General features: G+C 43.9%; 2 protein-coding genes across 2 annotated transcripts; one reads left to right on the top strand and one right to left on the bottom strand.

The window, feature by feature from the left end:
• Positions 1-3,027: 3,027 nt before the first annotated feature.
• On the bottom strand, positions 3,028-11,855 carry PARK7 (Parkinsonism associated deglycase). Its single transcript, XM_086476147.1, has 7 exons — positions 11,828-11,855; positions 9,435-9,569; positions 7,721-7,822; positions 6,978-7,037; positions 6,072-6,141; positions 4,392-4,478; positions 3,028-3,485 (listed from the first exon to the last, which is right to left on the bottom strand). Exons 2-7 carry the CDS (start codon positions 9,522-9,524, stop codon positions 3,325-3,327), a joined length of 570 nt encoding a protein of 189 aa, XP_086332273.1. The 5' UTR covers positions 9,525-9,569; positions 11,828-11,855; the 3' UTR covers positions 3,028-3,324.
• Positions 11,856-13,227: 1,372 nt separating this feature from the next.
• TNFRSF9 (TNF receptor superfamily member 9) lies at positions 13,228-16,107 on the top strand. The gene is made up of 7 exons (XM_086476048.1): positions 13,228-13,342; positions 13,420-13,542; positions 13,797-13,934; positions 14,438-14,504; positions 14,594-14,730; positions 14,953-15,087; positions 15,980-16,107. Exons 1-7 carry the CDS (start codon positions 13,228-13,230, stop codon positions 16,105-16,107), a joined length of 843 nt encoding a protein of 280 aa, XP_086332174.1.
• The last annotated feature ends 9,786 nt before the right edge of the window (positions 16,108-25,893 follow it).

Below are 25,893 nucleotides of genomic sequence, written 5' to 3'. Positions count from 1 at the left end.
TGAACTACTATTTAAAATTCTGGTCAACAACTTATTCATTCACTCAGTGTTTGGTGCTTATTTTCCAAACTTCAACCATTGCATCCCATGTCCTACTAAAATGTGATCTCTATGTAACAGCAATGCATCCTTTTTTCTGGAGGTACAGTATATGAACATGACTGACTGTATGGATGCAGTGCTCATGATTATTTTTGTAGTTAGCACCTTTCTACTCCTCTGTTAGATGCTTATCTTTCCAACCAAGTCACATGTCATCCAGGCTGCTGCCATCATCATTTTGGGATTGTTGCTTACATCTTGCATCACAAAGTATCTCTTTGTTGAAAGAACAAACAAAAGAATCTGATTAAGTAACCTTTCTTTGCTCTGACAGTCACTGTGGGTTTCATGCCTTGTAGTTAGGGCATACCAAATAGCATGCATATTCAAAATGGCTAGCAAGCGTCCAAGGCTTGTAGTTACTGGATGAACCATATTCCCTTGTGTACTTTTACAGCTGTAAGCACTAGCGTGCAGGCTGTTTTGCATCTGTTATGGTTGTGTTTGTCTCCACCTATTTTGAAAGCAATGCCTTCCTCTCTCCAGAAGGGCATCCTTTCTCTGTTGCTTGGAGGGACATATTCCTGCGTTAGGATTTGTGCCCGCTTACAGTACAGTGCTGTGTGCTTTGCTTTCCCTTTTTGGAGAGAAATTTGACAAAGAACTGCAGCAAAACCACACTGTTCATTCTCCATGTGTTCTTTGTTTCTTCTGGTTCAGAGCTGCTTCTTTCATTTATAAGATTCATTCTGAAGGAAAATATTTTTCAGCATTGCATCATCTATGCCATCTTGTGTACATTCCTGTTCCTAAGTCACATAATACTTCTCAATTCAAGGGCTCACTCTCAATTATGCATTCAAGCCTACACAAGAACCAGAATCAAGAGAAAAAAACCCCACACTATTCTTGAAAGATGATACGAGGCGTACAGCAGATGCTAACTGACTACCTTCTCAGCGGGAAAACAAACAATCCCCCAAGTCCTCCAACTGTCAGGGAACAAAATGGTAAATGCTAGCTAGAGAAGAGTGGATGCACTCGCTTCATTTAAAGGCTCTAAAACTAAAGCTTCCCGATAATAAAAAGGCACAAAGTTTCTAGCGTTCATGAAACACTGAGCAGAAAAGTACCTCATTTCATCTTTCAGTAGCAAATAAAGGGCATTTTAAGAAAACAGATGTGTAACAGCTAGGGAACCTCTGTATGAAATGTAATGACATCTCGGCAGAAACAGGGAACCCATGTAAATTCAGGTTTGCTGGCTATCTGCAATGGAAAAGGTTGAGAAAAGGGTCAGCTTTATGAAGCAAACTGTGATGCAAGCAGCATTACCACATTTCATTAACCAAGACCTTTCTGCTGAACACAGTGAAAGAATCAGCAAGTTAACCAGATACATGAACGGGCTCTAAGCTCATTTTATTGAGTGTTTTTCCTATTACTACTTTAATAGGAGAGGGAAAGCCCAAATGAAAACCTCATCTCTGTAAACTGAACTCTCTCAGCCTTCAAACAAAAAATAAAAATGTATCACTAAATTTCTGGCAGCTTTGTTAATGCCTTATATTAATAGATTTCTGGAAGCCTAAATATAATGCAAGCACAGAAATATTTTCCTTCTAATGCTATAAAGCAGTAAGACAGCCCAGGAATGCATAGCTCTTCCTATATTCTGAATCATGCCCTTTTACAAACCAAGTGATGATTCCAGATTCTAGGACTAAGAATATTTCCATCATTCGGTTTACATTTGCATGGCAATACCAGTTAGACCTGCAGATTTAACAAACAAACATGTCCCAATCTTACATAGATTACAACTTTTTGCATATCTTGAGTATATTTCAAAGCTAGAGAAACATATGAAAGATTTTCTAAACAAATCAGAGGGAGAGCATACAGCTAAAGCAGTTCTTCCAGTAGATACTAACAGTGCAGAGACATTTTTTAATTCTAAATTTGCAAAAGTACCTATGTACTTCATTACCAAAATGCAGTAATTGGGCATGAACTTGCTTCCCATTAAAATAAGCAATCATAAAGGCACCTATCCAGTCATTTTCTAAAGTTCAGACTGTACACCTCAGATGTATGCAGAACCAGGTCTCCAGATGCTGTGGTAACATCAGAGTCCAGTGAGGTGCCATCTTGTAAGCATGATTGCTGTCAGGGCCAGATAACAGCAGTTATTTGGTAAAAGAAAGGTAGCAAAGACAAAAATCGATCCCAAATTCTTAATTCTCAGGGGGATACAGCTCCACTACTTCCTCCAGAGATCTGTCCAGCAACTCCTCTAAGCTGACATATGCTCAGTTAAGCCAGGCTTGTAGCAAGTTCTGATTTATAGTAAGCAGAAATGAGCACTGCTACTGGTGGTAAGCTATTAAGTCCAACCTTCCTGCTTTATGCTGATTATTAGCTGCCTAAATAGCTCAATGGATCTATGCAATCGTTTAATGTAGAAGACAAATTCCAGTGGTATCATGGACAAGCTGTAGGAACTCTAGGGTGCTTGACAAGGTAAGAATATTCCCACTTTTAATTTAGTTCCATGTTGTCTTAGAATTAATACTAGTTGTTGGCCTTATTTGTATACAGGAAACTAAATACTGTTTTAACAAATTGAAAGTTACAACTTAATAATCTATGTCATAGAATCATCATAGAATATCCTGAGTTGGAAGAGACCCAGGGTCACCAAGCCCAACTCCCGACTCTGCATAGGACAACCTAAAAGTTAAACCATTTATCTAAGAGCGTTGTCCAAATGCTTCTTGAACACCGACGGGCTTGGGGCCATGATCACTTCCCTACGGAGCTTGTTCTAGTGCTTGACCACCTTCTCATTTCAGCTCATACTTCAGAAGAACTGTGTGAGACTCCAGACAGAAGTTGTTTGGAATAGTACATTGCTACTCATGGTGGTAAAAAGGTTTCATACGTCTGGGTTGGGAGAAAACACGTGAAGAAATAACACACAAGTAGGGTTGCTTCATTTTTATTTAATCAGCAAACATTTTCCCATACAATTTTTAAATGCCACCCAAAACTAAGATTATTAGATGCTGGCTGCTTTTTCGTGATGAAGCTTTTTGCCAACAGGATCTTCTTCCAGAAATAAAGACCACTGGCTTGTTAAGGTAACCCTGTTTAGGTAAGCACAGTTGCTAACTTCACCCACAATTAAATTGTATTTACAACAGCGTATCTTACAGTTATTCTACAAAGGACAAGACTCTCCCTCTGAAATCATCCTACTCCCCGTCCCACACAAGGATTTCACTCTTTCAGTATTAGGGGTGCCTTCACCTGTTCAGCCACTTCCTTCCCCATCAGCGTTTCAACAATGGCCAACCCAAATTCAAAGCTGGTACCAGGGCCACGGCTGGTGAGGATGTTCCCATCTTTCTCCACGCGGCTCTCGGAGTAGCAGTAGTGTGCTTGGGGGGACACACAACAGAAAGAGAGTCAGTCTCCAGCACAGCGCCCACAGCTGCCACAGAGCATAGACCTGCCTGCCGCAGGGCACTGCCACCCACTGCCTGTAGGCTACAGCAGCTGAGGAGCAGAGGCTTCCCAACAACAGTGTGCTGCTCCACAGACAGCATCTCAGCCACCTATGTGGGCCCAGCCTCCCTTGGGGCCAAGCAGCTCATCACTGCCTGCAGTCCTTGGTGGGGAAAAGGGCCCACAGGGAGCTCTGGCTGCTTGTTCACATGGTATGGGAATGTACCCCTGATTCTACAAGCTCATCAAGAAGTGCTCGCTGTGCCTGTCAGTTCCCATAAGGTTACTTTTGGAAGTCAGACTGCTTTTGTGTAGCTGTTCACAACTTTGTTTTTTCCAACTGCATGCAGAGGAAACTGGAGGAACCCTGCCATCTCCTGCTCACCTTCAGACTTGTCAGTGTTCACAGAAAGATTTCTTAATAGTGCTTCACCATCACTTCCTTCAGGTATGAGAAAGAAGTGTGGACCCATCAGCTGCTCTTAGCACCAAAGCACTACCCATGGGAGAGCAAGAAAGGTGCTACTGGGGTATGCTGTTGGGACCACTGAGGCAAAGAACCAAAAGGGCAAGAGATGGCTCAGCCTCAAGAGGATATGGGAAAAAAATACTCAGTATGACAGCATCAGCGTATTTTCCCCCAAGGATGAGAATGTTAGTAGAGACTTGTATTTTCAGGTTAAACATGACTTAGAAATACAGTCTTAGCATATTCAGTTGAATTTTGATTACATTCAGGAAAGCATTAAGGAAATTCAGAGATACAAAATAAGATGCAAAAGCTATTTTCCTTTCTTTATATCAAGAGCTCAGCTAAACTTATAAAAGTCATGACATACCTCCATTCATCATTTTATCTTTGGCCAAAGGATGCGTCGTGACTTTGCTGCCAAACCCTATCCCATGTGCCAGAAGGGCAGTGGGACCTGTAAGGACACAAAGTTGCACCAGTGAGGAACTGTTTTCTGCTACAAACACTTTCAAAAGCACACCTTTGGGCACTAGGCTCTCAAGGGGCCAAAGCTCACTGTGGGCACACTGCTTTTAATAAAACTGTTGCCAGCCGTATCTCTGATGCAAAAAGCCTCAAAAAGAACACAGCTGTATCATGTCTCCAGCCTATTACACAAAAAAAACCCTGTGCAGAGAAACAGATGAAGAAAAGAGAAGGTTTAGAGAACACCCAGTTCACACAGCTGTCCTACCAATGAGTTGAGAATAATGGTCATCTCACTTCCAGGTAATCTCTTTTATTCAAACCTGCTTGAAACTAAGTAACAAAAAGTCTGCATTTCAATCTGAACATTAACTAGGTACAATCACTTTGTGACCTTATTAAGCCTTGACTTTATTAACAGATAAAATTTCATTTAAGCAAGTCTTTACATGTTGTGCCAAGCAGTATTTTGGACAGATCAGGGGCTAACTGCTAAGTTTCTGGTTTTAACAGTCTTTCTCTTTTCTTTTCATATTTCCTCCTTGGCCTGAATTGAGGAAGAAGTTTGAGTGAAGAAGTCTTAGGTCAGCTGACAGAAAATCCTTACGGAAATTCCAAAAGAAACTGAAGGCAGGATTTGACTAATGTCAGTTTTGTTTCTGTACATTTGATTCATTTCAGATATAGACCAGGAAATAACCTTCTTTGTGTTCAGCTGGAATCAGCTCTAAGAATCACTATACCTAAATAAACGAACCATCCTGATTACAAGCAAAGGCCTTTATGGGGCAGCCACAAATCTGCGATTATTCTGCAAGAGATACAGGTAGAGAAGCAGATGACTTCCACTGCCAAGCTGAAGAATGTTCACAACTCTGTATGCATATTACCTAACTGAAGAATGAAAGCAAAAAAAACCCAGAAAGTACCAGAAAACAAAAGTGAAAATACATTCCACAAACACACTCTGTTAAACTGTCTTTCACACACTCGTTGCCACTCTCCTCATTCTCAGCTACGGCTACCTCACCTCAGCCAGTCTTGCTACTCAGTTGGGAGTACTGGCAAGTGTTCATCTTGCTTTTTTAACGCACAGCTCTTACAAAGGAATAAACTGGATGCCTAGCTGTGCAGAATAGGTAAGCAGACAACTCTCTCAGAGTAATTCCATCTTTTGCTAGATGAGGAAGGTTGCGCCTATAATTCTATATTTAGCCTTCCTTCTGAAGCTAAAGGGCAGCAGAAGAGATGTGAGACAAATTTATAGCAGTGCTGTTCTGCCAGCACTGTGTCATCGCTAAAGATCACCAGAATAAGCAAATATTTTGTAGAAAAATCCTAGCATATTACCTTTCTGCAAAGAACTGGGTACCAAGTAGAACTTGCAGGATAAGTGTTCATGATATTTTAGAGATTCCTCTGCTATTAAATTTACAAAAAATTCAGATGCTGATGGGTGCATGTATAGTACAACTCTCTGCTACTAAATTACAGGAAAACAGGTCTCTAAGACAGGAAACTGTCTGCATGCCCTTTCAAAATATCCAAATGCTTTGCAAAGCAAGATGCTTTGTTAACCTACCTGCACATATAGCAGCGATCAGGCCTTTTCTGCTTTCCTGTTCCTTCAGAATGTCTTTCACAGCAGGAGACTGCATGAAGAAAACATATCACAGGTCATTGTTTGGCGTCGATTATTTGAAGCACGGCTCAAGTATTTTCCACTGAAAATTCATAAAGAAGTCTTAAAAAAGAAAACCAGCTGACAACTCTCCATCCTGCCTCAGGACAGAGGGCAATGAGAACACTAAGGAGAAAAACGGAAACCAATAAATACTTGCCCCACAAGGAAAGAGCAAGGAAATCAGAAGGAACTGCAAGGAAGTACTTGGCGCACATAAAAGTTGGTTCATCCATGGCCGCAGAAAGTTGTTGTTTGAAAACATCACAAGACAAATAGGAAAGAGGAATCATGCGCTACCTCCAGACAGATTTATACGAGCTATTTGTCTCATATTCCAGGACTCACAAACTGTGTGTTATCATCTAAATCCTACCCGATAGATTGACTTGTTTGTCCACCTGCCTACCACAAGGTATTTATATCACCACTAAAACAGTTTTGCACCAGAGACCAAATTCTTGAGCAAAGGAACAGAGTCGTATGGGTTTGGCCTGTTTCATATTTCATGGAACTAAATCTTCATTTGCAACTGCTGCATCTTCATATGATTACGGACAAAGATTTTCCCACAATCCAGAGCACCCTTACATTTTTATTCTGCTTAGGCAGGTACTTAAGTCCGAGAATCTACCCAGTTGTACCACCTATATATCCACAAGAAGGTTTAAGACAATTTACAATTAGTTCACTGATTCAGAAGAGAATTTTCACATGCTGAACTGAAACTGCAGGATTACTAAGCAAGTGTAGAGCTCACACTACTCAGGAGAATGCCCATGAATCTTTAAGATACCAGAACTTTACCTCTGACAAGTTCTGAGCTCCAAGGTTACCACCAGGCAGGACCACGACATCGTAAGGCCCCTAAACAAACAAAAGATACAACTGTTCTGTTGAATAAAGGCTGGTTACATACATTACAGAGTTTTAAGGCCACTATAGCCGAGTCAAGTGAGAAGCAGAGGGATCTATTTTTTCTTTCATTGAACAACACTTTACCATCAGAGAACCAGTTCCAGTTATGGAATAAAATACTGTTTTCTATTCCAGGGAGAGCCTATTATCAATAAAGTGTGTCACAGAACTGACTTTCAAGCCTAGTGCATTTTTAAGAGCTTCAGCAAGCAAACAGCAGCTCTTGCATTGTAAGGACAAGTGGGTTTGCCCCAGTCTTGCTGTACAGGTCTAACTACACCTTTGTTTAGCTTCCCATCAGAATTTTTCAATTGTTCCAAATCAAGGCATTTTTGGGGGCTGACTAACATGCAAAATAAAGCTTTATGTTCGATGATTTGCAAAAACAAATTCCTGTGTAGAATTAAGAAATCTGTCTGATCTTAGAATGCCAGGAAGCAGGACAACACTAAAGGTGAGCACTGACTAAAGGTGAGCACTGTGGGATGTGCAGTTTTGCGATTCACTGCTGCACAGAGCTAACATAACGTAGAACATATTTCTAAAGGTAATGGATAAACTTTCCGAATTAACTCCTGAAACTGTGAAAAAGGCTACGTTGGCCGTTAGATCAGATCAGGGTGATGACCAACCTCTTTTCTGGCATCTTCAAGACTGGCATCAGGACAAATTAAGACATCTCGACTGCACTGCACTGGTTCTTTTCCTGTTAGGCCTGCAACAGTCACCTTGATCTAACAGAAGAATACATATATCATTACAATTCCAGAATTTAGGGAATTTTTCTTATATGTCAGTTCTTAAGTACTACACAGAATGAGCAAAGCACTACTGAAAGCTGTCAAGAACAGGGTAACACTTCAGCTTCCTCAAAATGTGATTAAGTCCAAACACACAACGTAAGTAGTGTTATGCACCTAGAGATTAACAAATACCTCTAATAGTTCAACTTTTCAAACAGGACATTTAGAAAATACCTAATCCCACAGGTTCTAAACAAAACAATAAAACCCAGGGGAGCCGGACTAGATAGAGCAGATAATGAACTAAAGTCTCTCTGCAGGCTCCAGCCGTTCTCAAACACACTTATGTCGTGTTCAGTTTTCTCCCTTGACTTTTAGATGCCTGGTCATAATATCACAGATGTGCATGGCACTGCTCACCTTCACTAAATAAGCAGTCAAGCTTGTGCTTCTTAAGGCAGCCATTAACACAATGACAAAGGTAGTGGGAGAAGATAAAAATTATCTTAGTCATTCTTATACACATGAAGTTGGTGTATTTATTTAAAATCTTATTTTCATACCTAATCAGATGACCACACTATGCACCACTACAGTTGCAAAAGTAACAAACAGCTCGAAGAGTCCCACCAGGCAGAATTCTAGTTAATCTAACAGAATTTTAAAAGTAACACAAAAAAAGCTACATAATGCCATGAGCTGTAAGTACTGAGCTATTCAGACCCCTACACAAAAAGCACTTCCTGTTACTATACACTGGGGGTAGCCCTACTTTCTCACTGGGCGTGTGCTTTAACCCCAGCCAGCAATTAAGCATCACACAGCCGCCTGCTCACTCCCGCCCCCAGTGGGATGGGGGAGAGAATGGGGGGGGGGAAAGAAAAAAAAAGGTAAAAACTCATGGGTTGAGATAAAGACAGTTTAATGCGACAGAAAAGGAAGAAAAAATAACAACAACAGAATATACAAAACAAGTGATGACAATACAATTGCTCACCACCCACAGACCAATGCCCATGCCTCGAGCCGCGGTGTCCCCCTGCCACCCCCACCCCAGTTTATATACTGGGCATGACATCATATGGTATGGAATAGCCCTTTGGCCAGTTTGGGCAGCTGTCCTGGCTGTGTGCCCTCCCAGCTCCTTGTGCACTCCCAGCCTCTGCTGGCAGGGCAGCATGAGAAACTGAAAAAGTCCTTGACAGTATAAACACTGCTTAGCAACAACTAAAACATCAGTGTGTTATCATCATCATTATTCTCATCCTAAATCCAAAACACAGTGCTGTACCAGCTACTAGGAAGAAAATTAACTTTATTCCAGCTGAAACCAGGACACAGGGTAAGATCTACTTGAAACATCCACTCTGGTCTACACTAGGCTCGTATTTTAAGAAGCTATCTTTTGCACAAATGTCAGTTGCTGTGCTTGCTTATGTGGGGCATGGCATGAATTATTTGCTAACTAGTAAGAAGGCAGGGGTAAATTTTCACTTCATACAACAGACTATGCCTTGAACTCCTAGCAATCAACTTGAGGCAAAGATTTTTCGCTTGACCAAGCACTCACAAAAAGATTTTTTGTTGTTGTCTGCATACTCACCCCAGCTCTTCTCATAACATCAGTGGGAATTACAGTTTCCATTTCCTCTGCCCCTTTTGCTAGAATCACCAATGCTCTTTTCGAGGCCATATCTTGAGGGATTGTTATTAGGTGAGATGGTTGTAAAGTGACAGGCTGCAGGGGGTAGAAAGAGACAATGTGGTTAGAAGGCAAATCCCCTAGTGCAAATCCTTCTTAATGGTAAAGTTCAACAGTGAGTAGTTTGCATTTTTCCATTATCTTTCATTTAAGACACTTCAAAATGGTTCACTAGCTTTAATTACTATACATAGCAATCCCATTTAACTAAAGAGCTTTTTACAAAGAGTGCATTATGATATTAAGGGATTAAGACACTTGTGCAGTGGGAGGCCCAGCACATCAGCACCAGAAGAGGAAGCAGCTCGACCACAAGACTTGAGTCTGCCAGAGAGAAGGGTTCAAGGTGGGTGGCAGAGTTGTTTTCAATTTGCACACCCTCACTCATACCCAGACTACTGACTCCTACCTAGGTCAGCATTTACAAAAACGGCTTGCATGAGCTTCGACCTCATGTCTGGTATTTAGTTTCCACACAGCATGCTTCATGAAGTTTCCTGTGACTTATAATGACTCGACCAATGCCCCTGCAAAACCTTTTCTGGGTATTTCACAATTTTGTTGGGGAGAAACATGTGTGCACATGTGTGATGGGGGAGTAGACCACAGAATTTAGCAAATGGAACAAACTAGGCTTAAGACTTTTTTTTCTGGCTCCTACATTCAAGTTGAGGTGAATGGCCAAATTTCCATTTGAATGTTAAGTTAAAGTAACTGTAACTACACCACATAAAATACACACAGAATCAAGCTAACTGATACTGGTCTGACAGAAGTCTGTGAAATCATTTGTGCTGTGAGAAGGCATTTCACAGGTGATCTACTCTACGACACAGGGACTTTTTCCCTATGTAGGGACTTTCCACTCAGAAATGCATGTAGAACCTGGGAGCTCTCCACAAAATGAGATCCACGTTCAGTTGCCTTCACGAACAAAACCCATCCCCTCTTCCTGCTTCATCTATTTTCAGGTTCGCTCCCTACTGTTAGCCTCATTCAGAAAGACCCTGTTTCTAGAATGCAGTAACATACAGTAGAGCAACCTGCAGCACGCAGAACCAGCCCAAGCAGACTAATTCAGCTTGTCAAATCCTACTTTCAGGGCAGTTTTATGTACTGTCAACGCAAGGCCAACTGAACAAGTACACTCAAACCATAGGTATTAGCAATAACTTCAGGACAACCTGGGGCTTCCTAGTAATTTGTCTTGACGGTGTACATTGACTCTGCAAAATGACTTTTCGTATGAATTTTCCCAACTAGCAAGGGACTACCTGAATAGCCACAATGCAGAAATACTGCATTTGCTTCTTACTGCAGAAAAATACTCCAGATGATTGTATCCCTCTTACTCACTAGTTCTTCAGATGCAAGTAGGCACCTGATCCTGAAAGCTTTTCCCTTTTCCCTAATCTAGCAAAATGCAGCCTCTCCCTACTATTCTTACCCATTTACTTTAATACACTGACAAATTCTTGAGCATTAGTACCGTTCTTTATGTGGGTGCACATGTAAATAGCTGTCACACTGTAAATACTACCAGGGTAAGACCCTTTTCTGAGAAGGCAGAACCGAGTTATACAGACATAACGGCCACTCATTTAACAAGCTATCCACGTATGCTAAATCCCAGTCTTCTGTTTGCTTCTCTGTGCCAGCATGTGCACAGGCTGCCTCAAGCCTTTAAGCGAAACGTGTTCCCCTCCACGGGTCCGCATACATGTCTGGAGATGGTGACTCCTGGCAGATGGCTGAAACCAGAAACCCCGGGAAGGCTGTCTTTAAAAAAAAAAAATCACACCCTTTAACTACCCGACCAAAGAATCAGCTGCCAGGGGCAAGGGAAGCTTTAAGGGTCACCAGCGCGGCCAGTCCAGATGAAAGGCCACGTCCCTACACGCGCAGACGTTTGTTTTAGGATGCGGCGCCATCCGACGCTGCAAGGCCTGCAAAAGACCACGAAGACCGGCGCAGGCCGACGCGGCGGAGCCTGTAACCGCACGAAGCGCCGACGCGGGGGGGGGCCGGTCCCCGGGGGACGAGCAAAAGCCCCTCCCCCCCGCCGCGGCTGGGCGCCAAGCGGAGCCACCGCGACGACTGCTGCGGCGGTGCAGCCCCAGAAGGCCTGCAGGCCCCCCGCAGCGAAACCCCCGCCCTCCGCGAGCCGCGGCCGGCCCCGGCCCACCGCCAGCCGCCCCTCGACTGCCGCGGGACCCTCCGGCCGGCCCCGGCGATTCGGCGCGCGGCGCGGGGCCGCGCGGGCGGCGGGAGCGGTGGCGGTGGCGGCGACTCACCTCAGCCGAGACGGCGGCGACTCTGAGAGGCCCCGCCCCCATGCCGCCTCCTGCTCGGCACTCGCGCCTGCAGCCGGCCCCGCCCCGCGCTCGCTTGTCTTTTTCCGCATGCAAATCCCTCTGTTTTTCTAACGTTCGCTCGGGATGCGGCTTCAGAGAGCGCTCCCGAGCCAACCACCGTGACGTCACCCTCCCGCGGCAGCGGCCGGCGCTCCCCTCAGGCTGCCCTCACACCGGCAGCGCCGCGCCCAGCCGCCGCTGCTCTCCAAGCTCTGCCCGAGCCGTCTCCCCGGTAACGCCCGCGGAGGCCGCCCGCGGCTCCAGGACAGCCTGCCCGGTTTACGGAGAAGCTTCATTATTTTGCAAGACAAAGCTGCGAAAGGGCCCTTTAGGGGTGCGGGCAGCCCGGCCCCCGGCGACGGCTCATGATGGCGCCGGCAGAGCAACTCGAGCCCCGGTCACGCAACGAGGGAGCACGTCGCGGAAAGGGCGTCGCTGGGGGCTCTCGTGCGACTGGTGCGGGGAGGCCCTGCGCGCTACCCGCCCCGGCTTTCACGCAGACCCTCGGCGGGCCGCCCCGTGCAGGCACTGCCCGCCGGCCGGCCGGGCGCGCCCAGGCTGCAGCCCACGCCCGCCTTTCGGTTACAGCCGCGCCCTGGAACGGTCCTTGTTCCACGCTGCCCCTGCGGGGCGCACCCGCCACGGCGGCGCTCCGGTCCAGAGGGCACGCGCCCCTGCATGGGCGGCAAGGATTGGCCGCAGGAGGCGGGACTGCGCGGCCTCCCGCGCTCGTGTGCAGCGAGCGTCAGGCGGCCTCGTGCTGGCAAGCCCGCCCCCGGGCCCCGCGCCTCGCTCGCGCGGATCGCCCCTCTTCGCGCCCCCGCCCCTGCCGAGGTCCGCGCGAGCGAGCGCCGAGACCCGCCGCTCGGTTGTCCCCGCGCCACCGATCCACCTGGTGCCGCGGCGTTCTGGGACACAGCGTCCCCGTACGCCGCGGAGGCGTTCACAGGCTCGCCGGTGCGCTCTGCGCGCTCTACCCCCTCTGCCCTCGCTCCCCCGACTCCAGCCCGCACCGGCCGGGGAGCGGCCCACTGCCCGCGGCGCGGACGGGCCGGGCTGGACCGCCAAACCACCGCGGGGATTCCGCGCAGGACTCACCGGGAAGCCCCCGTGGGGAGTGGCGGGCGCTGCCCGGCAGCGCTGAGCGGGCTGCGGGCGCTGCCCGGCAGAGCCGGGGGTCGCGCCGGGGCGGGGGGGAGGGGGCGGAAAGCCCCGCCGGGCCGGGGTTTCCCCGCCGCCCCCGGGCTGACGCAGCCAGGCCCTCCGGGGGCGGCCCCTAAGGGCCGGCGCCCGCCGCCTCGCGCGCACTTCAGCGCACCGCGCCGCCACGCACCGACCCCATGGGACCGGCAGCGGCGCGGGCGGGCCGGGCGCTCCTGCCGGCAGCGCTGCTGGCGCTGGCGCTGAGCCCGGTGCCCGCGGTCGTCGTGCCGTGCGGCGCCGACTGCCCAGCGGGTGAGGGCCGGGCCGGGGCGCGGGGCGGCGGCACCAGGCGCGGCCCCGCGGCAGCCACCCTCTGTCTCGGCCCGCAGGTACCTTCGTGGTGAGCGCGAGCTGCGGGCGGGGCGCGGGCGCGGCCTGCCGGCAGTGCCCGCCCGACACCTTCTCCAGCGCGGCGGGACTGCGCGGCTGCACCCTCTGCCGGAAGTGCGAAGGTACCGGGCGGCGGCGGCGGGTCCCGGGGGGCCGCCGGCGGCGGCTCCTCGCAGCCCCTCGGCCACCTCCCTGGGCTGGGAGATCGTGCGTTAGCTCGCCACGTCGCTGCGAGCGAGAACGGCACTGGCTGAATAACGCGGTGTGCCTGTGGGGCCTCTCGCTGAAGCCGCCGGCCTGGTTATGGTGAGAGCGAAGGGCCCGAGCCTTTGCTTCGCCGCCCCGGGCTGACCTGAGACTCGTTTCCACCTTCCAGGAAGGTTCAGGTATTTAAGAGAATGTTCCTCAAGAAGCGATGCAGAATGCACGTGCAAGGAGGGGTACCACTGCAGCGGTGACGGCTGCTCACGCTGCGACCGAAGCTGCGGTGTGGGCCAGGAGAACACCAGGAACGGTAAGGTTGCCTTTCCTCACTGGCTTAAACCCACCGTGCTCACGGCACCGAACACGCCACTGCCTTTTGCACAGCACAGAAACAACTAGAGCAAGGACCTTGCAAGATAAAAGCTGACTCCGCTGCTAAACAGTTTGTGTGGTGCACAGAGCAAGCACAGCAGCAAACCCACCGAAGTCGGAGCCCTACTGCAGCTCAGATTGTGCACCCTTCGCATGATGGCTCTTTCGTTGCCAGTGTGTGGAAAGCTGAGCTGGGAGCTCTGGAGTTAGACATGGTTTGTGTTACTTTGTGCCAAGTAAACTGGCTCTGTGGCCCAACGAGTACCGTACTGGTCCGTAGCTCACAGGGAGATGCTTGCCTTGCATGCTCAGAGCAGCTTATGAAATAGTAATTTGTGAATTCTGTGGATCATAGTCATTGTACAAGCAGGCAAATATATGTTTCACATGTTGTTTTAAATGTTTATCTTGTACAAATTTACCTGTCCTTGCTTGTTGAAGGTTGCCAAACTTGCCGCTATGGAACTTTTAATGATCAGCCCAATGGCTCCTGTAAAAACTGGACAAAGTAAGTAACCTAAAAGTAAATGCTACAGGTATTTCACTTGATTTTTCCATTTTATTTTCTTTTCCTGTTTTGCTTTAAATGTCTTTCAGGTGCTCTGCAAACCAGGTCCTCGAGCCTGGAACTGCAGCGAAAGATGTCATTTGCAAACACGCTTCAGATAATCCCACTTCAGTCACTACTCTACCTACCGCATCTCCTGGAACTCCATTTTCTATCACTGTGCCAGGTGAGTCATTGTATAATATTGCTTATAGAGCTAAAGAATTATGACCCACTTTGAAACATACTCTAGTTCATTCACTTACCATTTAAAGCAAGAGTCCTTCTATCGATTTCCAGTGTTTCAGACTTATCCAGAAGCGGAGTTGGAGACAAAATTGTCAGCTAATTCAAGGGCAGTAGAATTTTGCTCTGTAACACTTCTTAGAGAATGTTGTTTGCTTCCTAGGGAAGGACCTCCAGATGGACATTATCAGAATTTCTCTTACTGTAGCCGGGCTGTTGTGCATAGTGTTTCTGCTACCTTCATGCATATGCTTCAGTATCTGGCAGAAAAAGAAACTACATGCTGTCTTCAAGAAAAGTAAGATAGATATACTCTTCAGTTTTTCTTTTTGAAACTAGACAGAAATCAGGAATCCAGGTTTTTAAGTTTCTTTCAAAGATAGCTGCAGATAACTTCATGTTTTGGCCTTCTAAGTCAGAAACAACAACTGAAAGGAAAGCAGTTTGGGAATTTTTATTGTGGAAAGCATTTAATTACCTGTGTGTGTTCTGTCAGTATTGCGGGTTAACTGCATGCAGATCCATAGATGTGAAGTATTTGTGGAAGGTGAAGAAGCTCAGCTGAGGTTTGCTGATCTGGTTAAGGGTCAGTTCAGTGTTACTTCCGAGTACCATCCTTGACATGTGTGGCAGTAGTGCTTTCCAGTTCTGTCTGCTCAGAGACAGTATGTATGGCCTAGAGTGCGTGTCTGTGGGGTTTGGCTGCAGTAGAAGAGGGGTTATCAGTCAGGACGTACTGCCACACAGATGCAAAGTCACCCCGAATCCAGCACTGCCTTCTGAGGGCTAATAAGCCCCGGGGAAGCTCAAGGGTCCATCATAGCTGGGATTGTTGTGTGCGTTTTTCTCCCTCTCTTCCTCTCCCCTGTCCTAGAGATACGGGCTTGATCTTCTAGTGTAATTCTGAATACAGGAGACAATAGTGTTACCCCAAAAATCTAACAACTCCATGTTGGTCTTCCTTTCATTCCTATGGCAAGCAAAGCGCTAGCAGCCCCTGTTGCATTAGGGAAAACAAAGTATGATAAACTAGTTTTATCAGACGTACATGCTGTAGAGGAATAATTTCAGATTATTGAATCATTTGGGAGAATTTTTCTTGCCGACTCCTCCACTTGTGACTGAGGAAGGGTGAGATAAGATGGCTGAATAAATACAACAGAAAGTGAACATTTGATCTTTTTCTTTAGTCCATACCACACCTGAACAGTCAATTCAGGAAGATGATGCCTGCAGCTGTCGCTTTCCTGAGGAAGAACAAGGTGAATATCAGGACCGTGGCAAATCCACAGAATTCAGAGATCTTTTGGCGAACTAGGAATTGGACTATCCAGGTTCCTTTTGGAATACAGAACAAGAAGTTGTTTACATAAGTAGAGAGGGTATCAGAATCTATGAATTTCAGCGCACTAAATAGCCCAGCCACTGAGGAAAAAGTGCATCTTTTCCATCTCTTAAAAAATAAAAATAAAAATAAGATAAAAAGATCTAGTTTGCTGACTTTCTTTCTCTAGGACTAGGAATCATATTTCTAAGAGTCAGTACTGGATCTGCATAGAGAAAGAAGTACTGCACTTAAAAGCAGTAATAGAAAGGCAGAATGGCTTGCTGGTCCCTCTCGTAAATCGTGCCTGAGCCATAATTTACATGCAGTCTGAAAGCATTTGGTGGCAACAACGAGAGCTGTAGCACATTGTAGAGCCACACGTGACACTCACGGTCTCTATTACCATTACCAGCCGTCCTCTGGAGTCCAGAGCTGCAGCTTCTCCTGAAGTTTGGCTCAAACCCAATAGTCTTGGGTTTTGTGTGCAAATATGGACCTTATTTCAGATCCCGTTAGCCCTAGAAACAGATACCTGGCCTGACCACTGCACACTTTCGTCTATGTAGGAGAGAGGAAGCCATAAAAAACTAGAGCTGCAAAGTGTTTCATAGTAGCTTGCATCTGCTGTTGTATTACACTGATTGGCTTAAGAGGAAGCAGTGGAAACACTGAGAAAAGCTGTGGTTGACTTGATCTTAGAAATTGATGTTACTGTGCAGCTGGACTGCACCACCTTCAGTCCTACATCATTCGACTTTGATCTTTTAGGTGATGTAAACATATTATGTACATTGCAGATGTGGTGTATGTAGATGTGATACATTTCTGGTACTATTTTTGTAACTGAGGTTGGAAAGATTTTAACATCAGACACTACCTGTCTCTCTGATCAATTACTGTTACTTTGGTCTTAAAGAGAAAAAAGAAAATGCATGTTTGAGTCATGGCATTCACAACATCATCTTTAACCTTTTACAAAACCAAATAGATTTTATTTCTTCAGTAAGTGTTATTCAAAAAATAGAATGAAACCCCACCAATATGTCATATAAAGGGTGATTTTTTTTTTCCCCTCTGTGTGATTTCAACTTAAAGAACACTATTCTTCTGTTTGAAGAATGACAGCCCATCTTTCCATTCAGCAGAAGATTACCATAGCAGATTATTTTCACCAAACCACATTTACACATATAGATAAACTTGTATCCAAGTAAATATAAAACAGTATGTGAGAAAATTAATGTCATAATGAAGCCTGAACCGTGAAGTATATTTAAATAAATCTTTCTTTTTATCCCTAGCCCAGGTGTCGTCTCTATTAGTACTTCTTCAGCCATGAGAACTAAGTGACTGTTACATCTGGTTCACAAACTTAAAGATGTGAACAGGACACATGCAAAGCCACCAATCTATTTATAAATCAAGGAGTGACCTTTGCACCAAATAAGTGCAAAATAGTTTCGCTTGTGAGTAGTTTCTAATCCACACATAAGGTATGAGAATCAATGTATGCATCCTGTAAGAACGCAAATGCCTGGTGTTTTCTCCTTGGAAAAAATAGGTACCAGTTGGAATTTTACATTTTGTTAGTGCATTCTGCATATATTTTGAAATGCCCTGAAGACAGTGAAAACCCCTTATTTTCCTTTTCTGTACCTGAAGCAGAAGTAAATCTGCTTACTGAACAATGAGGCACTCATTACAACAATTTTCTGGACATTTTGATTTTGTTGTTTTATACTGAAGCTTCAGGAGTGGCATGAAATTGCCATGAATCAAAACAAAGCCTGTGGAAGGGAAAAAAAAAATCCTCAACAAGTGCAAATCGATTTCTGAGAGTAAGGGACACATTTACACCAAAATTTGCTTTCGGGACTGTTTCAAGAAATAATCATTCAAGGAACGAAACTACGTTCTGAATAAAATGTCAGGAGCAATCTTTCTCTCCATCAAAAGATTACATGGATAATCCTACCTGTGACTTCTGTCATTTGAGAGCGTGGAAGCCTGAGTTAATGATAAAACAGGTTTTGTGGGCACAAGAATCCGTTGTCAAATGTATGAAGATAACGCCTGCATTTCACAACAACGCACATCATCTGGCCTCAAAAGCAGAGTAAGAAATTGGTGGTTTGTACTTCTGTGAAACACTTCAATTACCTCTACAAAGCAGATATAGATTTATAAATAAGACCCAAGAAGTCCTGAAAGCAAAGACTGGAAGACACATGGTTTTCAAAAGTGAAATAAATCATGGTACAAACGCAAAGGGAAGAGCAGGGCACTTCACACTACAGACTGCAGCGCTTGCCTGCTACCAGAATGCCTTGGCAGCAGTGCTGTAGTTTCACATGGTCGCCACAGAACTGAAAATAAATACAGATGAATTAATCTGGTTTGCCACTAAGCACCAGAGCAGGACACTACTGTTCATAACAAAAGCAGCACTGTAAATACTAAGACAGTTGGAGTGTTTAGCAGTTTTCAGATTTATACAATATTCAAGTTCTATGAATCGTGGCTTTTTATAAACAACTCAAATTACAGCCATAGAATCGTGCACTTCCTTGAACATAATTTGTTGGTGTGTGTTGTGTAATTTGCCTTCACTGCGATCACATAGAACAAATGTATTAAAAACTTGTTCCTATTCTCGACCCCAAATAAATAGGTATTTTTATTTAAAAGTACTAAAAAACTTGCTTGAATCTTCCTTTTCATTGTGCAGGTAGCAGAAACAGCATACTGTCAGAAGTGGTTTTACAGCTATGGAAATGCAATGGGAAGACTTTTCAATTAAAGTTTATTTGGAAATTTGCATCTGCAGAAGTGCCACACATTTGTAACTTCCTTTTTAAATTATTCTTCTGTTTTCTGAAAAAATCCACAGCAGCTAATAAAACTTCAGTCAAAGCTAGATAATGTGCAGATTGGTACTATACAAGCCACAGAAGCAGAAATGGTGTAGGCATCTGATCCAAATCATTCAGGATGCCACATGCAATTTTTTGAATGTGTTGTTCTCTCAAGCTTTTGTAAAAATGTTGCACAGTAAGATTTAGGATTAAAGGAATTAAAAGAAACAGATTAAAGAAACATTGTCATGTTATAATCAGGTTTGGGTTTTTGAATAGATAATTACTTTTCATTGATAACTAATTGCTTTTAATGAACAACTTAATTGCTTTAATGAATAACTAAAGTTTTGTATTGATTTGATAAGTTTACATTATAGTAAGAAATATACAAAACCTCACTCATGCTCAGAGACAGGAGACGCAGGCCTTGAAGCTAAAGCTGCTGCGGATTGTGACATTGTCCAGAACATAGAACAGGGAGACAGGTACAGTGAGTGAAAGTGCACATTCTTGGCGTGTCTTCTTATCTTATGTGATGAAACCATAGAAACTAAGGAATGTTAAGGTGAAGACCCTCACATCCTCCCCATCCTAATTTGTGTATCGGAGACCTTGATCAGTAAGATAACCAATGATTATATTAGTATAGGAATATTAATGAAGTTAGTTAATAGGGTGGACCAATCATTGTAAATGTCAAAATTAATAGCAGACATAACATGCACGCTTATGTTAAAATATGTTAAAGATCATGACTTTGAAGAAAAAGGATATAAAATGCTGAATTTTTAATGTAACTTTGAAGCACGTTAGGAGAAGCCATCCCCCGTGCTTCCCAGTGCTGCAATACAGAAGTGCCTGCTTCTGTGGAGATAAGTTTGTCGTGATTGCGACCTTTCGTCAACATCATCAGAATTAAGCTTCTACTAGCTTTCCTGAACAGAAGTTGTAGCTGAATTTGTCTGTTTCTTAACATAGAGGATGACAGCCTTCCTGCATGCATGTTGAGCACTGTAAAATCCTTAATCTCGCAAGGGTGAAGGGGAACAAACTGCACTCTGTATCTTTGATTATTGGTAATTAAGGCAGAAGGAAGGCATAAAGCCTGACTGTCCGTAATTCAGAACCAGGCCTGTGGAAAAGAAGTATTTTTTGATGATGATGAGTAATTGATAGTTCATGCGCATCTTGGCTTCACAGGAAGCTTTTAGTGAACGTACAGATTCTTTAATACCTGAAGAAATTTACTAATTCATGTAGAAATAATGCAGCTCAGTCCTTCTAACTCTGAGCTTCAAGTGTTTTCTGCTTTCTGTTAATGGCTCTCTTCTCAACAGTCTTTTCAATTTATTATGTAGCAAGCAAAAAAGGAACCAGGAATGCCATGACGACTCTCCAGCGGCCCAGGTGGCCGAGGATGAGGTAACAGGCCAGATGCGAGTTTTTTGCATTTCCCTTTGTTTTTCTTGGAAGTCAGCAAGCATCCTCTTAGCCAGACTGCATGCGGAGGCCTGGGTGATGTAAGGCAGAGTTCTGAAGGCATGGAAAAATGAGACAAATCCTCTTTAAAGATAAGTTTAAGCAGCGGAGCCTGCTGCTTTTTTATTGCTTCCAGAGCCAGCACCATTTCCTGGCACAGTTCATGGCATCAGTAATTAAAGCCATGTTTGTCGCACGTCTTGGCTTCGTAATTTCCTGCAAGAGTTGTGTGGCTAAGGAAAGCAAAAGGTTCATAGGATAGATTTTCTGTTTCTCACCTGCCTCTCTTCTACAGGCACACTTCTGCGTTTCTATGCTGGTTGCTTGTGGATGATAGACTCTGAAACTGTAAAAGCTCCTTGCAAACATATAAGCGTCATAAAAAAAGAATTATAAATTTTTAAAAATTATAAAAGCAGAATATGTTTTCTTATTTTTCAGTCTTTCTATCAGATCCTTCATAGGATAGAACATAGTCTTCTCTGACAGTCATTCTGATACGAACACTAACGATGCGAAAATCTCCATAGGAGATGGTTCACTCTGAAGAGACTTAACACATAGGAAATAGCATTAAACAGGCAACTTGTACCACTCTGCTTGTATTGTAAACAGGTGATAAAAAGTCAAGGTAGGTTTCACTATTAAAATTTGTATACAAAGCCTTATTCTATCACCAAGTGTTTTCTCAGTTCCTTTCTCAGCCACAAATGGGCCTTCCCCGATACAGTTCGGAGTCTGTCAAAGGAGGTTCTCCATCCCACAGGTTCTGTGTCAGTTGTGCGTCAGGAACAGGTGGCTGAGCATCATTCTACCTCTGGAACTGGCACGGAAAAGCCTGTTGGACACCATCATTGCCCTCACTGTAAATAAGAACTTTTAATACCGTCTACAAAGAAAATGGAACCTCTAACCTCAGTTTGGCAAGAGTTTGTTATGATATCATCTACTATGTTTCCTTTCACCTTCTAGATCCTGGGTGCGTGCCAGTTAAAGCAGCAGACTATTCCTGAGATACTCCAAAGCAAACTGGACTGTATTTTAATTAAAAAAAAAACCAAACCACAACCACCAGCTGAACACCCACTGAAGTCAGGGAAGATCTCGCCTGTTTGTCTAACCTGTTTGCATTAAGAAAATAAATCAGATTTTATCTGATTTACTGCGAGGACAGTGGTTCAGGCTGGCTCATTTAGCAAAACTTTAGGCCTCAGGCTTAGCCTGAGCCACTGTCCCTGCAATTTACCAAGTGCAAAACCCCATATAAAGACACCTACTTCAACTTAAGGAATTCTTATCATAGTGTACCTTAAACCTGTTAAATCTGGTTTCAGTTATACGTAATCCAAACTGAAACAAGCCATTTCAAAACTGTAATAAAATGCCTCGATTACCCATTTAAGACAGTTTTAAACCAAGGTACATTAGGTCATTTTTCTCTTGCACACAAGCATTTCAGCAGGTTTAGAATAAATGCAATTCTGGAAAAAATAAAAAAGAAGAAGAGGAAGGTGGATGGAGAGGTGAAAGAGACAATTTGCCTTTAGCTACAATGCTATAGACTTGAGAAAGGTTTATATTTTAAAAAATATCCTTCTAATAGTCACAGCATTGATATTTTGATACTTTCAATTTAGAACAAGTATAAGCCATTTAACCTGAAGAGAACACTACATAGGCCAGTAAGCAGGCAAAACAACAAAATTAAAAAAAAAAAAGCTATCTACTTTTACTCAGTGCACCTTTATACAAATTTTAGAGCAACTTTGAAAGAGTAGAACACAACTCTAAAGAAAACGTACATACATGCCTAAAGCAAAATTTAGTGAAGTATCTAAAGCATAATGTATTTTTCTTAAACTAGAATGGACAATACAGTGAACAGGTGCATGAAAGGAGTGGTGAGAGGAAACATCATTGGCTCCAGAGGAGCTACAACATTGCAGTACAGCACCAGAGTTGTCTTATCAAGCTACTTAGAAGACCAGAGATTTCCCCCCCCCCCGCCCCGATTTACATTATTAGTGCTACTGCCACCCTTAATAATGCATCTTTTTGACTTGCTGTTAAAATAATAAGTGTATTACGTTATAGAAGTGTAACTACAGAAAATGCTTCATGGTTCCCTCAAACTTTAACTTCAGAGTTAAAGGATTTAGAAATCTGAACAGGCGCACTACTCAGGAAGCCAGTGGACATGATAGTAACATATTCTCTTGTCATTGCATCTCGCTATGTCTGCACTCATCAATAAGGTAGGCTATGATCAGAATAGTTCTCAGATGGAGCACTGAGGCTGTAACACGTAACACTTATGTGCTTTTCAAGAGTGATTAAATATCTCGGGGAACTACAGAACAGGAAAAGTATTTACTGTGCTGTGGCAGTACTAACTATTCTACCTTATATAACTGTTTCTGCACCTTCCTCCAGTCATTCTTAATGACAAAGAAAGAGATCACACAAATGAAACATTAGTATGGTGGCAGAAATGAGTAGTAAACAAAGGTGGCTTTGGAAGCTTCCCGCACTACCCTATTTCCACAGATGGTAGTTGGCAATGGATTATTTCCTTCTAAGCATAAGTCCTCATTGTCTTGTACAGGATTTTTAGAAAAGCGACGTGGGTGCCGGGATGGGATAATACATGCATGCTCTAGGCTTTGTAAAGCAACCTCTTGCTCAGCTGAAAAGGCCAAGAATACAGCTGAGCAGTTACAAACAGCCAGAAATACCTCTCCCATCACCCTCTCCAGCTTAAGGAAGGAGGATTGTCACAAGGACTAGTGGAGAAATGGATGGAATGAGAGCAGGAATCATAGAATCATTTAGGTTGGAAAAGACCTTTAAGAAAGATCATCATAAGTGGCATCTAAAAGCTAGTTCGAGTGTTGTTCTTTGCAAAGACCTGCAGCATTTCCTCTCCTGGTCTTACATATCCTTCGCCTCCTGCTATACAAAGGTTCTTCCTAACCAGCTGGCTTGGCTGCACACTAAAAGAAAGGAGCTGCACAGCTGGCAGCAAGACGATAAAGAGAAAAGATGGGACTGCGCTAGAAAGAGCACATCACATATATACACTTTCCTGGTGATACAGGTCCTAATCCCTCTCTTCCAAGCATGGGAACCATACGCTTCCATGCACAGGTGGATTCTTCCCATTTCTGTATCTCTTCTGCAGACTTTGCTCAGAAGTAACCGGTTGGTCCTGTCTGTTACAAGCCTTACTCATAAAAAATGCATATGTAGCAAAGGAACAAGAGTAACAGGCTAAACAGTAACTGCTCTCCAGAACTCTCACGTCCTAAATCTGCCTTGGGAATTCTTGCAGGAAAGAGGATTTTTCTCCCATTACTTAGTTCCAGCATAGCAAGAAACATTCGACTTGCCAATCAGAAGGCAAAGCTCTGGTATCTGCTTCCTTCACCTTTGTTAATTCTTACTCCTGTTGGTCACTCCCAGGGACAGCTTCCCACTCCAGTCAAGATCAGTCGAAGAGTCAGCCAGACATCACAGAGAAAATCCATTAATGCTTGCAGCAGGAGTTATTTGATAAACTGTAATCCATCTCCTAAACAGTGAAGGGAAGATTCTGCGTGGCTGACTGCCAAGAAACCCACATTCATTTACAAAATAACCTTGAAAGAACTGCTTTAAACCTCAAGTTGCCCAGTGAGACCTATGCCAACTTTCCCCACGTTAAGTACACGTATTTGTCCTGAAATGTGAATCACCGAGCCTGTAGAGGTTCCATTTAATTAACAAAAAACCTCCAAGTAGTGAAGGATTAAAGGGATTATGCGCTTGGAAAGCAAAGTAAAAAATTAAAGTAAAAAATTAAAGTCTGCTTTAGCGAGCCATTCATTTACTGCCTACGCTAAGTAGGACAGTTAAATGCCAATGACTATTAGGATACCTCTTTAATTAGTCAGTGGCTCCTGCCCACACACCAAACTTCTACAGAACTACCGGAAATTTGTCCTCTAATATCAGTTGTGGATATCAGAGTGATGAGTGATCTTAAACCTCCGTGGCAAAAACAAGAACGTGTATACAAATGTGAAAATCCAGACAGAAAAACAAAGAAGAGCATAAGGACACCTGACAAAAGCACCTTTGTTCCATCCCCACCGTAGATTCAAACCCTTTTATCCTCTTGCTCTTTTAGATAATGAAACAGGGCACCATCTTCAAAGACAGCAAAATCTTAATAAGTTTCCAATAAAATGGCTTGTAACAAGAAACAAATGAGGCAGAGCACTGTGCAATTAGCAGAGGATGAAGTATTCTCAAGCAGAGAAATCTGGTAGACAACTCTATACCTCATCCATCTCTCGCAATTTGCTGCTTTAGCATTTCTGCACTTTTCCACTTTGAGCCAGAAAAAGTGCAAGACAACAGCCTGGCCTGCCCACCCCATTATCCAAGCTGCTAAGAAAATAATCAGGAGGGTATTGCTGCTTCCCTTTTTGACATTAGTAGTACCATCTTTTTAAAAGTCGCATTTGAAGCCTTAGGAGACAGAAATACTAAAGCTGAATATCATTTCTACAAATCCTCAGCTGTCCAGATGTCTCTGTGGGCAGGCTCCAGGACAATAAAAACAACAAAAAAAAAAAACCCCAAACCACAAACCTCAATAATCTTCTTAACAAAAAATAAAAAATGGTCTAAGTTTAAGAGCAGAACAAGCGTGAAAATGTCATTTTCTACTACCATGAATACACAAGAATACAAGGTACATGTGATCCACAGTCGCAGAAAAGGGCAGGTTGTTAAATAGTACTATAATTAAAAGCAAAGGTAATATTTCACTTACTTTTATTAAGGTCTGTACATTGGTACTGTAATATAATCAGATAGAAGGGCACTGTTAAGCTTGCATTGTGTTTGACTTTTTCTAAAGGATCATGCTACCTAGTCATCCACAGCGAACATAAGCTTGTGCATTTGTGAGGATTTTTTTGCAGCAAATCAATTGCCTCTGGCAGAAGATTCCAACATGGCCATTCCCATCATTTGTAGCAAAAACTGTTATAGACACATAGTAGGTACAAAGTTTGATTCCCTCTCTCCAAGACAATCCCCCAAACTACCTCAGCAAGTATTGATCCCTGATAAATCCCCTAGGCCACATATGCATCTTCATGTCGTGCTCAAGGCCTCCAGCCCGTGCTTTTGCTCTGTCAGATAGACAAAAATTGATTCAACGAAATCATAATAAAATGAAAGTCATATAACCTGTGCTGAGATAGTATAGTGATGGACAGTAGTAGAAAAAATGATCTAGCAGCTTTATATGAACCCCTTGCAATGTCATCACATATACATCAACCTACACTTTTTATTATCTTGTCCTCATAGCGTAGGGCTATTCCTTCATGCTCTTCAGCTCTACAATGAGCAAGGGTTCTGTTTCAATGCCTATAAAAATTAAAAC

The sequence above is a fragment of the Leptosomus discolor genome, chromosome 20 (assembly GCF_034619465.1).
Source record: "Leptosomus discolor isolate bLepDis1 chromosome 20, bLepDis1.hap2, whole genome shotgun sequence".
Lineage (NCBI taxonomy): Eukaryota > Metazoa > Chordata > Aves > Leptosomiformes > Leptosomidae > Leptosomus > Leptosomus discolor.
This window is presented reverse-complemented; position numbering and strand designations above follow the sequence as displayed.

Coding starts and splice junctions, on each gene's coding strand:
- PARK7 (XM_086476147.1), bottom strand. CDS start 9,524: ATGGCCTCGAAAAGAGCATTGGTGATTCTAGCAAAAGGGGCAGAGGAA. Junction 7,823..9,434: donor ATGTTATGAGAAGAGCTGGG/GTGAGTATGCAG, acceptor TTCTTCTGTTAG/ATCAAGGTGACTGTTGCAGG. Junction 4,479..6,071: donor GATCGCTGCTATATGTGCAG/GTAGGTTAACAA, acceptor GTGTCCTTACAG/GTCCCACTGCCCTTCTGGCA.
- TNFRSF9 (XM_086476048.1), top strand. CDS start 13,228: ATGGGACCGGCAGCGGCGCGGGCGGGCCGGGCGCTCCTGCCGGCAGCG. Junction 13,935..14,437: donor CCAGGAGAACACCAGGAACG/GTAAGGTTGCCT, acceptor TGCTTGTTGAAG/GTTGCCAAACTTGCCGCTAT. Junction 14,505..14,593: donor TCCTGTAAAAACTGGACAAA/GTAAGTAACCTA, acceptor AATGTCTTTCAG/GTGCTCTGCAAACCAGGTCC.